The sequence below is a fragment of the Petaurus breviceps genome, unplaced genomic scaffold (assembly GCF_028583685.1).
Source record: "Petaurus breviceps papuanus isolate PSGF00001 unplaced genomic scaffold, PetGlider_PUasm1.0 77, whole genome shotgun sequence".
In the NCBI taxonomy this organism is placed as follows: Eukaryota; Metazoa; Chordata; class Mammalia; order Diprotodontia; family Petauridae; genus Petaurus; species Petaurus breviceps.
Window position 1 is genome coordinate 2,733,694 of NW_027186492.1, and position 13,322 is coordinate 2,747,015.

Genomic DNA, 13,322 nt, shown 5'->3' on the forward strand with positions numbered 1-13,322 from the left:
CTTTGGAACACCAAGCCCCAGGGATTTAGATTAGTTTACAATGAAAACAGTGTAGTTTGGAAAGCAAAACATTTTGAGGGAAGCTGCCTCCCCACCTTGGGCCAGGCAGCTTGGGAATGATGCCCTAAAGGAGAGAGGGTCAGGGCTCCAGTCTGGAAACCTTTGGCCTGCAGAGAGGAGAGATTCTGGATACCAAACTGTGGTGACCTTGACAAGTTCCAAGAAGGGCTGTGCCATAGCACAAAGCTGTAGGAAAAGCAAGCCAGCCATACATGTTACACAAGTAAGACACACAAGTCCACCACATACACAGTTATGTACACGTAGGAAGGACCTGCTGTGGTTTTTGAGAAATATCGATTTCATCAAGCAATCTCTTGGCAACTCTGTGAGACTAGCAGGCACCCTCACTTACCCAGTCAACCAAAGCCAACGTGACATTTGACCCAAAAGCTACATGTCCGCTATGCTGGGAAAGATTGGGTCAGCTCCTGGGACAATGCACTTGCCAGAGCTTAGTTGTGTTTTAAAGATGAGACAAAAAAATTGTATACTTGTACTAGATATGAAAATTAAACAGTCAAAAAGGGAGCAGTTTAGCAAGCAAGTAGCAGAAGGAAGCAATTTGCAATTGAGCTGTGTGGTTCTCCCACCCTCTGAGACCATTCTGAGACAGAACAAGGGTCTGAAAAGAAACTGTCAAAATTGGGGGGGGGGGAGAGGAAATGGAAACCCAACTCCAGAAGAGGAAACCAAGTGGGAAACTACTTTCTCCAACTTGAACCACTCCAGAAATTGAAGCTAATGTATCAGAAGTTATAGAGAAGGGCAATTTTTGCAGTGGGAGGGCAAGAAAAATCAGGAAGCAGAGAATGTCACACACAATACAATGTTCATGATATCCTGTCAAAGGTTCTGTGCTCCCAAGGCTCCCCAAATAGATTAGTTAAAGGGATTTCTTTAAGCCCTTATTTCACAACAACAAAATGTCTTCTAGTAGCTGGATGACACTCCCCTTCCCCAAGAATAGAAAAAAAGGATTCATAGACATTAAGACATCCAGGGGGTGAGGGATGGAAAAATCTGTTCATGGAGTGGATCAAGACCTTAGTTCAAATCCTTATTCTGTCATATAGCACATATGTAACACTTTATTTACTTGGACCTCAGCTTCCTTAGCTGTAAAATGAGGGAGATTGGACTAACGATTCTAAGGTCTGTTCCAGTTCTGCCTCTATGGTCTACGACCAATCCTTTCCAACCCTTAGACTGAATCCTTGAAGCCAAAGAAGGGGAACATATTAGCCACTAGGGGGCATCAGAGATCAGATCCTGAGGGGGGGCCAGGTAGGGCAGAATAAGGTTAGGCACCACCATCTTGGACTCTGTATCCTGTGGTTGGTATGGCTCCTGGAAACAGAGCAAATGGTATTTGGGGTGGGGAAAGCCTTCCTTCTGGAAAGTAGACCCAGCTCTCTGCCTCCAAAAGTCACTGGAGTATAAGGGGTGGGGGCGGGGGAAAGAATCCCAGAAGAGGCAAAGGGACCAATACAGAAGAGATACCTCCTCACTCCCTTTCCTTCTGCTGGTTCAGGGTGAGAGATCAGAAGCTCCTTTCCCTCCACAAGGTAGTTCTCCTTGGTAACAGTTTTCTACCCCAGAAGCTCTGAGGTGAAAATTCTCATACTCTCCATCAGGAGCACAGATTTCTAAAAATCCCAACCCAAGGGTGGAGGTTGTATTCCCAAATCTGTACTCAGAAAAAGACCTTGCCACCCCCACCCACCCCCACCCACCCACAAACCTTTCTTGTCAGCCTGGTAGCAAAAATTCCATCAGCAAAGTCTCTTTCAAAGCCCTTGAGTTCCCACAGGGTCCTAGTGCCTTCCTAGACACACAGGCACACTAGTCTAGGCTAACAAAAAGAGAGGGCGAAGAGTGAGCAAGGAGAGAGGAAGGAGGAGGGAGGATGGAAGAGGGAGGAGGAATGAGGAGGGGTGAGGAGAGAAAGAACCTTTTAACCACCTCTTAGAAGCATAGAGGCAGTTGCTTCTGACTCACTAATCTGTTGGTAATGGGGCTGAAATTGGACCCCATCCCACGGGGGTGGTGCTGAAGTGGGGGTCAGAATGGCATAACCAGTAGGTTCCCTGGTGGGGGTCAGCTTCCAGCATCCGCCATCACTCTGCCCTCCATCTACAGCCCAGCTAGAAGCTGCAGACTTTTTAGCAGCTTCCTTCCAGCTCTTGCGGGAGTTTGATGTAATTTAAACGGGGACCTGCAGTTAGTGTGGGCTCCCAGCTTCACTGCTTCTTAGTTTAACATCACAAACACTTCAGTCAATTATCTCCCTCGCCGAGCTTCTATTTAGAGAGACATTGTCAAGGTTCTTAAACCTCAAATCAAGCCTGCTGCTTTCTGCTGGATGTATAAAGCCTCCAAATGGGAGTTATTTGAAAGTGAAGGGAAAAATTAAGCAAAGCCTTGCAACCCCATATCTAAAGCACAAACCTATGAGAACACCTTCTGTGCAGATGGTGAGAGAGGGGGAGTTTGGAGCACAGGGGTGGGGGAGCACTAAGGAAACATTTCCCCTTTAAACATCTTAGAAATAGTGGAAGTGGAAGATTTGGGGAAATAGAAGTATATAGGGCATATTAACTGTTTTAAATCTTTGGATTCCATTACCTCAAAAACTCAATTCAGACCCACTGGGGACTGAAAGAGGTTTAGTTGTTTTCCTTTGATGGCTGGCTGTTCACTAACTAGGATGTGGATGTTTTGGGGGCCAGAAAAGTTTGGAAAGGTACTCAGAACAGTCTGGTGCTGTGACTGGTAACCCCCCAGAGAAGTCAGAGCCCAGGCAGAGGCAATGTAAACTAGAATTACTGCACCCAGCATACCCTAGGAGATCACTCACTGGATTTGGAGTCACTCGGAGAGACTTGAGTTCAGAACTCTCTTCTGATACTTATTAGCTGTCTGTCCCTAAACAAGTCACTCAGCCTCCTGTATCTCAGTTTCCTCATCTGTAAAATGAGGGAGTTGGAGCTGATGGCCCTTAAGGTGCCCACCAGTTCTAAACCTATGTTCCCAAGGTATAAGGGATATTAGATGACAATAGCAAAGATTCCTGACCAGGTATTTTTCCTTCCTGTCAAACTGCCTGGGGAGGGGGGGAAATACTCTTTTATAGTTATTAAATACATAGAGTTTTAGAGTTTTCTCCCCTCCACCCCCACCAAGACTCACAGTAAGTGACAATTCAGGAAGAAGCCTTTTGTCCTCAAGTCTCTGGACCCCCTTTTTGTCCTCTCCTTTCCCTGGCACTGGGGCACATTTGGTGCAGAGAGAAAAAGGACTGTGTCATAGACATACCTGGATCAGTCTGAAATCACTTGGGGCAGAAGGCTGCCAGCATCCTGAGAAAGCATTTTGTCATTCCTCAAGATGCTATGGCTGGAGCACAGAGAATGCATTGGCATTTCTACCGTTTGCAAAAATGAACACTAAAGGTTAGGAAAGCAGCAAGGTGTAATGGGAAACGGCAATGGATTAGGGAATAAAGAGCCTTCCGTTTGAATTCTGGCTCGACACTACCTATACGACCTTGGGGGAGAAAGTCACTTGATTTCTTCTGGGTCCTGGTTTTCTCATTTATGAAATGAACAGGTCTGAGCAAATGCGCTCTAAAATATTTTTTCAGATTTAACCATCTATGATTCTAAATCTCACTAACAGACTAAAACCCTCAAAGCTACTACACCTTCAGGTTCATGTAGACCGTGGGCCCCGAGTCTGTTGGGTACCAGTTTTTCTTCTACTTGCTTTTAGTGCAAGGGGAAGAGAAGAGAAGGGAAGAGCTGGCCCACTGGATGGAGGTGGAAAATCTAAACGAAATGGAAAAAAGGGCAGGGACGGGGATAGTGATGGGGGCAACAAAAGGGGCATGGGGGGGGGGGGGAAGGAGAGGAGAATAGTGCAAGCCCCTCAAGAGGGACTGTACAGAGGCCACAGGCTACTCTGGTGGATGCCTAGGGTGGAGAAGCAGACCCGGGAGATACAGGAAATTTGAATAGTCCTGTAAGAACGATGGCAGCTCTGGCCCTTGCAGAGGTGGGAGGGTCGATAGGGAAAAGGAACTGGGTTGTTGCATGGATCCAGTACAGGAGAATTTGGGTTTGGGGAATCTTGGTGAAGCGCCCTGGGACCTCTTCACCGTTGGGCTTGCAAGACCACTGCTTCTGCCTCGGTATCCCCCTGCCAAGGGGTCTGCTGGTCAGACAGAGTTAGGGGCAGCGAGTCAAGCTCCTGCTCCAGCCCGCCGTCTGACCCTTGTGACTCCCCGACTAGGCTGGGGATGTCCGGCGCAGTAGAACGGCGGCGCAGACCGAGACGGCCTCTCCCAGGGGCGCCCTCAGGATGGGGGGTGAGCCCACCAGGAGCCTTGATTAGGGCCAGAGCCTTGCCCTCCAGTAGCTCCTGAGAGCGCCATCTCCCGGTGCCCGAGGCCTGAGGGGAATTTGACCGGGGGAACTGAGCTGCTGCCCGGACACGAGCAGCCTCCTCCTCGGTCACCGAGCCCAGCGCCAAGCTCATGCTGCGGCCAAATTCGGGCCGCTCGTTGCCCAGTGATCTCTGTCGGCCAGAGCCCTTACCCCCCATGCCTGTTTCACCCCCATGGCCGCCAGCTGCCCGGGCGAAGCGAGCCAGAAGGGGCCGCGGAAGGCGGCGGGGGCTAGGCCGGCGACGCTCGGGGCTGGGCGCAGCACTGGGCCGGCCTGGGGGACTGTCCGAGGTAGAGCCCCGGGCGCGGGCAGCCGCTGCCGCGGCAGCACGGCCCCACGGACCTGTGAGCGCTTGGACGCAAGGCCCGTGGCCTCGGGCGGCCGCGAGCTGCAATGCTGTGAGGCCCGCGCGGTTAGTGCGGTCGAGGCGCAAGCCAAGGCGGCGGAAAGAGCGCACCAGGAATTCGAGCACCGCGCCGTGGCCACAAGCGGCGGCCCACATCACTGGGCTATTGCCCGCCGAATCAGCCGCCTCTGGGTCTCCGCTGAACTGCACCAGCAGCTGCACCGCGTCCAGGTGACCCCGCTCGCATGCCAGGCTCAGCGCCGTGCGGCCCCTCTCGTCTCGCAGGTTCACGGCCGCGCCCTGTTCCAGCAGCAGCCGTACGAAGCGGGATCTGAGCGTGGGGTCCGGCAACCCTACCGCCACCATGAGCGGCGTGCGTCCCTGCTCCGCGCGACAATCAATGATGCTACGGTCCAGGGCGTCCAGGACAAAACGCGCCAGGTGCACCTTGCCAGCTTGCATCGCCTCCAAAAAAGTACGAGTGCCCGCCCGAGGGCACAGATCCTTTGGCTTCAACATAACCTCCGTCCCTTCAGCTGCGCTCGGCCTCCGCGTCTGAGGAGGTGGGCTCCACTGCCGTGGAGCTACTCCTGGGTCTCAATAGAAATGTCCAAGGTACTGCTGGGCCGCGGGCCTGCTGATGGTGCTCCACGCGTGGGTAGCGCTGGTCCACAGCTGTTGCTCCTGCGTTTTGGGCTTGACGCCCAGATGTCCTAAGAACTCCAGTCGCAGGTTCTGGGTTTCCCCACGAAGCTGAAGCCTTTCTCTGGGATCCCTGCTGCTTGCTCTTCTGCTGGTGGGGGGCGGGGTTCCTTGCTCCTGGCTGCTCTCGGACCCCTAGTCTGCTACGCTCTTTACTTCTCTGGCTCCCAGACTTCACGCATGGATATTTCTGCTCCACGCTACTCTCTGGAGTCAGTACCTGGCTGTCCTCTAGACGATAACTACGGGTCCTGGACTCCTCTGGGGTTCCCCGCTACTCTTCCTGCCCCCAAATGTTTCCCAATCCCATACCTGGGGGCCCCCTCGCAGCTGTTCAGGTGATCGCTTCTAAGGTTTCAGCCTCCTTAGCTTCCCGGCCGAAACAACGGTGGAGGCGATGGGATCTCTTCCAGAGCTGGTGGGGAGCGGTGCTCTTTAGGCTGCCAGCACCGCCGCTGCTCTTCCTTCCACTCGGGGGGTTGGGGTGGAGCGGGGTGGAGAGGGAAGCCTCACTGGGGCACCAGTTATTTGGGGGATTAATTGGTTCAAGAGCAGTCGAAGCCACCCCGCCAGGAGTCTGGGTTTTATAGCCTCGGGGGTCAGAATAGCGTCGGACTCTCCATGGCAATGTCTCCTCTGGAACTCGAGGAGGGCTCCGGGACAGGGGAGCGGCGCCCAGCGCCCCACTGGGGGATCAGAGCTGAGGATTGACTCCTCCTCCCTCTCCGCCGGGGCTGAGACGGCGGCTGTGGAACCGGGGGCGGGGGGCGGGTGCAGCTCGTGGGGGGCCACTGGCACCGAACAGCTCCAATCCCAGATCCCAGAGTCTCAGCCCCTCTGCCTGCACTGCAGGGTGCCTGAGTCCCACCCCCTCACGCTCCTTGCCTGCCCCCTCCAAGGGCCTGGGGGGTGGGGTGCAGCTCAGACACCCTCCAGCGGCGAGATCAATCCTCCAGACTGAGGTGGGGGGGGGGCAGAAGAAAGCCGTCCAGCATCCCTCTACTGGGAAAATGAGGGGTGCGACCCGTCGGTCAGCAATTGAGTCACCGGAGGGGAAGAGTCATTTCCCTAGGATTGGGTCAGTTTGTGACATATCACAGTTAGAGTGGAAAAGAGCTGAGAGCCTTGGAGATGCTGGGGGAGGGATTGGGGGAGGGTGTAGTTGAGAAAAAGAAAAAAGTTGTCATGTTCTGCGCGCCTGCTGAGCGCTCCGCCAGTCGTCGACTGACATCCCCACAATCACATATACTCACAGGCTCCCCGATACACTCAGACTAATACACATACACACACACAGTGGTTTTTTCCGACACACGCCGAGGCGCGCGCATGTACACACATACACACACACACACACACACACACGAGGCATTAAGGGCTGAATTCTACATCCTCCAACACCTTCAGCCTGAACACCCCCAGGCCCTCCCCCGCACAGACTCTCTTCAGGCTGCAGGAGGGAGACAGGCGAGATGCCTCCTCTTTCTCTGCCCGAATTAACTGCTCAGGATTTCTCACAAGCTTCCAAAGCCCTTAGTTTTAGTCCCTGCTTTTCTCACTTCATTGAAAGAGGGCCATAAGGAGGAAGAGAGCAGAGCAGGACCTACAGGTGACCCAATCAAGGAAAATACATCCAGAATTCCCGATTTCTCTCCCCCTCCCACGCCATTCTCCTGATTGATCTGAGAAGCATCCCTTCTCCAAGCTTGAATGTCGCCTTGAATCCTCCTACCTCTCCCTGGCCCCTTTTCTTGGTCTGGGAAAGAGATTGGGGAGGGATGGAGGAGGGAGGAGGTGGGGGCAGGGTGCTGGAGGATGAAATAGAGACGTGAAGGACTGCTTCATTCCATAAAAGTCACTAGCCTTTCCTTTCACCTTACTCTCTGAACCCAGACCTTCCTCCAGTACACATTTCCCCTCTCACCCAGGAAAACTGGTAAAAGAAAAGTGTAGAACCCATTTACCCCACTCCCAAAGGACTTTCCGTCCAGGAGTTCAGAAGGCTTGGCGGCCAGTACAAGAATGGGTTGCCAGATGCTACTTGGACCATAACCTCTACCTTCTCTCCACTAGTAACCTGGACTATAGTCAATGAGTGCCCCAGCTCTAATAAGTCAGCTTTTGCTTTATTTTGTTGGGGCCTGGGCCTCCTTCATGACTCCCTGAGGAGACTTCTGGCCTGTCCCATACCACCCCGCCCCTTTCATAGCACCTTTTCTATTTCCTTTTTATGGGTAGTCTTTTCCCATTAGAGTATAAGCTCCTTGAGAGCAGGGACTGCCGTGTTTGCAGGTAGTATTTGTATTCTCAGCTCTTAGCACAGTGTTATCACTACATAAATTCTCTCTCTGTCTCTGTCTCTCCCTTCACTCCTCCCCATGTGGAAGCAGAAGAAAGGGGATCTTTAAAAGACCTTATACAGTACTTAGTGATATACTGGCACTGTAGAAGACACAAGTCCAATTCAACAAATATTTATTTATTGAAGAACAAAGGCGAAGGTCCCTAACTCCTAGGCATTTACTATTTACTAGGGGAATAACTGTGGGCATCAAGGTGGAAAAGTTCCACCCAGAGTCAGGAAGTCCTGACCTCAGACATTTAGCCTCACGAACTTACTTGCTGTGTGACCCGGGACTAGTCATTTAATCCTCTTTGCCTCAGTTTCCTCATTTGGAAAATGAGCTGGAGAAGGAAATGGCAAACCACTGCCTTGTCTTTTCCAAGGAAACCCCCAAAAGGGGTCACAAAGGGTCAGACGTGACTGAAACGGCTGAACGACAACAAGGGGGATAACTACACAAATATGTACAGAGACATAGAGAGACAAAGCACAGGTCCTTACTGGCCCTCAAGGAACTTACTGTAGTTCAGGTTGGAAGATAAGACATATAAAGGGACAAAGGTGACCAACAATTCAAATGTCAAATGAGAGAATCATAATAGGTGTTTATAGGGCTTAAGGGAAAGAAGAAATACTGTTGGGCACAGATGGTAGAGAAAGTCTAAAAGAGGTTGGAATCTGAACCGTGGAGGGCCTTAAAGGATGGGTGTGGGATTTGCATAGGTGGGAAACAGGTAGTTCTGTAGAAAAACATTGGCTCAGGAATCAGAAGATCAGGGTTCAAACCCTACCTCTGACAACTACCTGTGTGATATGGGATAAGGCACAACCTCATTGGCCTTAGTTTCCTCATCTGTAAATGAAAGGATTAAACCAAAATGACCTCCCTAGATGACCTTTTACCTCTTAAACTATGACCCTATGAAAGCTTTCCAGGCAAGCAGAGTAGACTGAGGAAAGATGATAAAACCCAAGGCATCTTGTAGTTGCTTTTCAATTGTGTCCAACTCTTCATGACCCCATGGACCACACTGTCCCTGGGGTTTTTTTTGAAATGTTATTGGAGTGGTTTGCCACTTCCTACTACAGTGGAGTAAAGCAAACAGAGGTTAAGTGACTTGCCCAGGGTCAGAGCTAGTGTCTGAGGCTGAATTTGATTTTTTGTTTTTGTTTTTTGCTTTTTGGAGGGCAGTTGGGGTTAAGTGACTTGCCCAAGGTCACACGGCTAGTTTTTGTGTTAAGAGTCTGAATCTGAATTTGAATTCAAGTCCTCCTGATTTCAGGGCCAGTGCTCTATTCACTGCACCACCGAGTTTCCCCCTGAGGCTGGATTTGAATTCAGGTTTTCCTAACTCTAGGCACAGTGCTCTATCCACTGAGTCATCTAGCTGCCCAAGGAATCTTAGAAGGGCAATAAAAAGACCAGTTAGATTTTGACTGATATGTGAGGGAGGCAGGGAAGGAATGAAGGCTCCCTCTACAACATAAACATTTTAGGGATGAAGAAATGCTTTGAGTGAATAGAGAAAAGGAATAGAAGCTTCTGCTCATAAAATGTTTTGGACTTGGGAAGGTGTGTGATGAAGTGGGAACTTAAAGGATATTATATTTCTAAGTTTCCCTTTTTTCACATAGAATTTCAGTACTTTGGGGCAGCTAGGTGGTGCAGTGAATAGAGCACTGGCCCTGGAGTCAGGAGAACTTGAATTCAAATCCGGCCTCAAGACACTTGGCACTTACTAGCCAGTGTGACTTTGGGCAAGTCACTTAACCCCATTCGCTCTGACTTCCCCCCTCCAAAAAGCAAGCAAAAAAAAAAAAAGAATTTCAGTACTTCAACCACCAAAGATAGGGAAATAAAACACATATAACATGTTATGGCTAATGTGGAAATATGGCTTGGATGACTTCATATGTGTAATGCATATCATATTTCTTGCCTTTTTCAATGAGAGGGGAAGGGGTGGAGGGAGGGAGAGAAATTGGAACTGAAAATAAGAATAAAAAGATAGAGTATAGTGCCCCCAAAACCCCATATATATCATGTTAAATGACCATCATATAATTTAAATGACAAGTACAAAGAAAGGGACCAAAATACCACAAGAAATTGGGGGGGGGGGGGGGGGGAGGTGGCGAAGTGAATAGAGCATAGTCCCTGGAGTCAGGAGGACCTGAGTTCAAATCCTGCCTCAGACACTTAACACTTATTATTCATGTGACCTTGGTCAAGTCACTTAACCCCAATTGCCCTGCCCTCCCCACTCCAAAAAGAAAAAAAAAAGAAATTTGGGAGGGGAGATCACATCAAAATGTAGTGATTGGAACCTATGTTGGTCCTTCAAGGCTCAATCTCTGAGCTTGACTACCTCTGCAACTTTGGACAAGTCACTTACCCTCCCTGTGCCTCAGTTTCTTCATTTGTAAAAATGAAAGGGTTGAGTTAGATGACCTCTGAGATAGTTTTCAACTCTAGATCTATGATCCCAAGGAAAGAAGGGAGTTCGACAGGAGATAGATGGCAGTGAAAAATCTTTTTCAGGCCCCAGGGGAAAGCAAGGGAAGAGTCAGAGAGATCTGGAAGGGCCAGCATGAGAATGTGACAGTTCCAGTTCTGGATGGAGTACTGAATATGTGAATGGGAATAGTGAGAGATGATTCCTGAAAAGTAGACTGGAGCCAGATTTGGAGAGCTTCCTATACCAGACTAAGATGTTTGTACTTTATTCAGGAATAAAATAGGGAAATTGCTTTAGGTTTTTGAGCAATGATGCACAGGTTTGAAGAATCCATTTTTCTCTCTCCCCACCCCTCCCCAAGTTTTATATGGGCTATGCCAATTCAACTTCCTCTCCACCCCTACCAGTCTTTAGAACATAGCATGGGCTGGCCTATATGAGGTGGTTTCTAATACTGAGAGTCTATGATTTGGTAATACATTAACCTTCAGACTACAGTGTCCCATAATACTCAAAGCCTCTTATCTCTACCATCACTACTAGGAATAGTATTCTGGAAATAGACCCAGGACCTTTTGGTATATGACTGGGGTGCCTATATGCCAGAGGTTTCCTTTGTCACCATAGATTTCCCAGCACAGCAATGAAGACAATGTATTGTTGGGAAATTCTAAGTATGTGACTGAGATCTACAATGAGCCCTGACAGAAAATGAGCCCAACTCTCTCCCCTTTCTCATCTACACCCAAGGAGAGAGCTAAAGTTTCTGGGTTCAGTTCCTGACTATTCAGCCATCTTTTCTCTTCCTTGTGTCTTATTCCCTTCCCCCACCTTAATGTTTCCTGAGTCTGAGCAATGGCACTGAGCAATGGACTTTAAACACTTAGGTGCATTTCCTCAATTTAGACATAAAGAATTCCCCAAAGTCTTAAAGACAGTAAGAGAAAGAGAATCTTTGATTAGAATTATTGGAAATATGTATTTTATTCCCATGTGGATGGCAAAGAAGGGAGAAAAAGAATGTGCCTGATAGACTGGCCCTGAGCTCCATGGTCAGCTCTGGCCTCCTCTGTTTAATGACTTATAGATTTAGAGTGGGAACATCATCTAGGCCAGCCTCATCATTTTACAGATGGGGAAACTGAGACCCAAAGGGTTGCCTAACATCACACATATAGTAAGAAGTACACTGGGTCCATGGGCAGTTCTGGCCTACTCTGCCCCTTCCCTCTCCTTATAGATTTAGAAGAGGAAGACATGTTAGAAGTCAGCCAGGCTAAGTGCCCCCCTCCATTTTACAGGTGGAGAAACCAGGGCCCAGAGAATGAAAGTCATTTTCCTAATATCACAAATCACTGGAGGAGCTGGGATTTGAACCCAGGACCTTTGACCCCAAAGCCAACATTCCCTTCTACCATATCTCTTGCCGAGCCCTTAATACCCCTCCTTCCTGCTCCAAGGGACCCCAATTAGCCTTATGTTCTCATTACCTGGATACATATAGAAGCAAAACCCAGGAGAAGAGGAGAATCCTAAAATCTCACCCTAAGGTGTGACCGAGGGAACCATTGGGCCTCTTTTGTTAAGAGGGGTCCAATTCTACCCACCCCTCTGGCAGTGCTACCATCTAGAAAGGCCAAGGCTATAACATTGGAGCCGGCTGCTCTGACTTCTCCGTGGGTACATTCTGAACCAGGAAGAAATAGCAGAGCTGAAAAAAGCTGAGGCTTTAGCACAAAGCAGAGGAGAAGCACAAACAGCCTGATTTAGAAGCTGTCGCTTAAGGGAGAAGAACACTGACAAGGAGACAGAACCTTGAGAGAAGCAGCTCCCCCTCCCCTTCCTTCCCCCATCACACTACCCCCCCATCCCTACCCCACCCCCACTTCTTGGTTCCCCCTAGCCCTGCTCCCCAGGCAAGGATGAAAGAGAAGGGCTTCCCAGAGCAGAGCAGCCTGTCTGTCTGTCTGCAGGTACTAGCTCAGCCTCTTCCCTCTGGGGAATGCTGGATGCTGGATATTTGGAGGGAAGAGGAATGGGTAAAAGGAGAGAGAAGTCCATGGAAAGGAATCACTCCTGCTGCTGGAGCACAGAGCTAAGAGAAGTAGCTGCCCTGAATAGGGCTAATTACTAGCCCAGGACCCTCTCTTCATACTAGGGGGAGGGAGGAAGAGGGATGGCAGAGGTAGTGAATTCACTGAATCCTATAGATTTAGATCCAGAAAGGACCTTTGTTGTTGGCTAGTCATTTCATTCATGTCTGACTCTTTGTGACTCCACCTGGGGTTTTCTTTTCAATACTGGAGCGGTTTGCCATTTCTTTCTCCAGCTCATTTTCCAGATGAGGAAACTGAGGTAAACAGGGCTAAATGACTTGCCCAGGGTCACACAGCTATTAGGTGTCTGAGGCCAGATTTGAACTCATTAAGACTCTAGGCCTGGCACTCTATCCACTACTTAGAGGACATCTAGTCCAAGGCCTACTTTGTGTCCCTTTCCCTTTAAAGTTGAGGAAACTAAGACTCAATATGTTAAATAACTTGACCAGGGTTATATAGGAAAATGGCAGAGGCAGAATTTGAACCCAGGTCCTTTGATTCTGAATCCAGTGCTCTTTCTATGACACCAAGGCTATCTATTAGCTATAGCCTTGATTCATCAAGCTTGGATCATGGGGACCAGTGTCTCTTGACCCAAGTCAGTCAGTCAATAAATAGTGTTCACTGCTTACTATTTACTAAGTGTGCCAGTGATAGTGTTTACTGAGTGCCAGTGACAGTAAGTGCTCACTGTGTGCCACTCAATGACAGTAAGTGCTGTGTGCCACTAAGTGCTGCCTGTGTGCCACTAAGTAGCAGTAAGTGCTGCCTGTGTGCCACTAAGTAGCAGTAAGTGATGCCTGTGTGCCACTAAGTACAGTAAGTGCTGCCTGTGTGCCACTACGTAGCAGTAAGTGCTGCCTG

The 13,322-nt window shown here is 49.5% G+C and overlaps 1 protein-coding gene across 1 annotated transcript; it reads right to left on the bottom strand.

Moving 5' to 3' along the window:
• Positions 1-1,810: 1,810 nt before the first annotated feature.
• ANKRD63 (ankyrin repeat domain 63) lies at positions 1,811-5,402 on the bottom strand. The gene has a single exon (XM_069105685.1). The coding sequence runs from the start codon at positions 5,371-5,373 to the stop codon at positions 4,216-4,218; it is 1,158 nt and encodes a 385-aa protein (XP_068961786.1). The 5' UTR covers positions 5,374-5,402; the 3' UTR covers positions 1,811-4,215.
• Between the last annotated feature and the right edge of the window lie 7,920 nt (positions 5,403-13,322).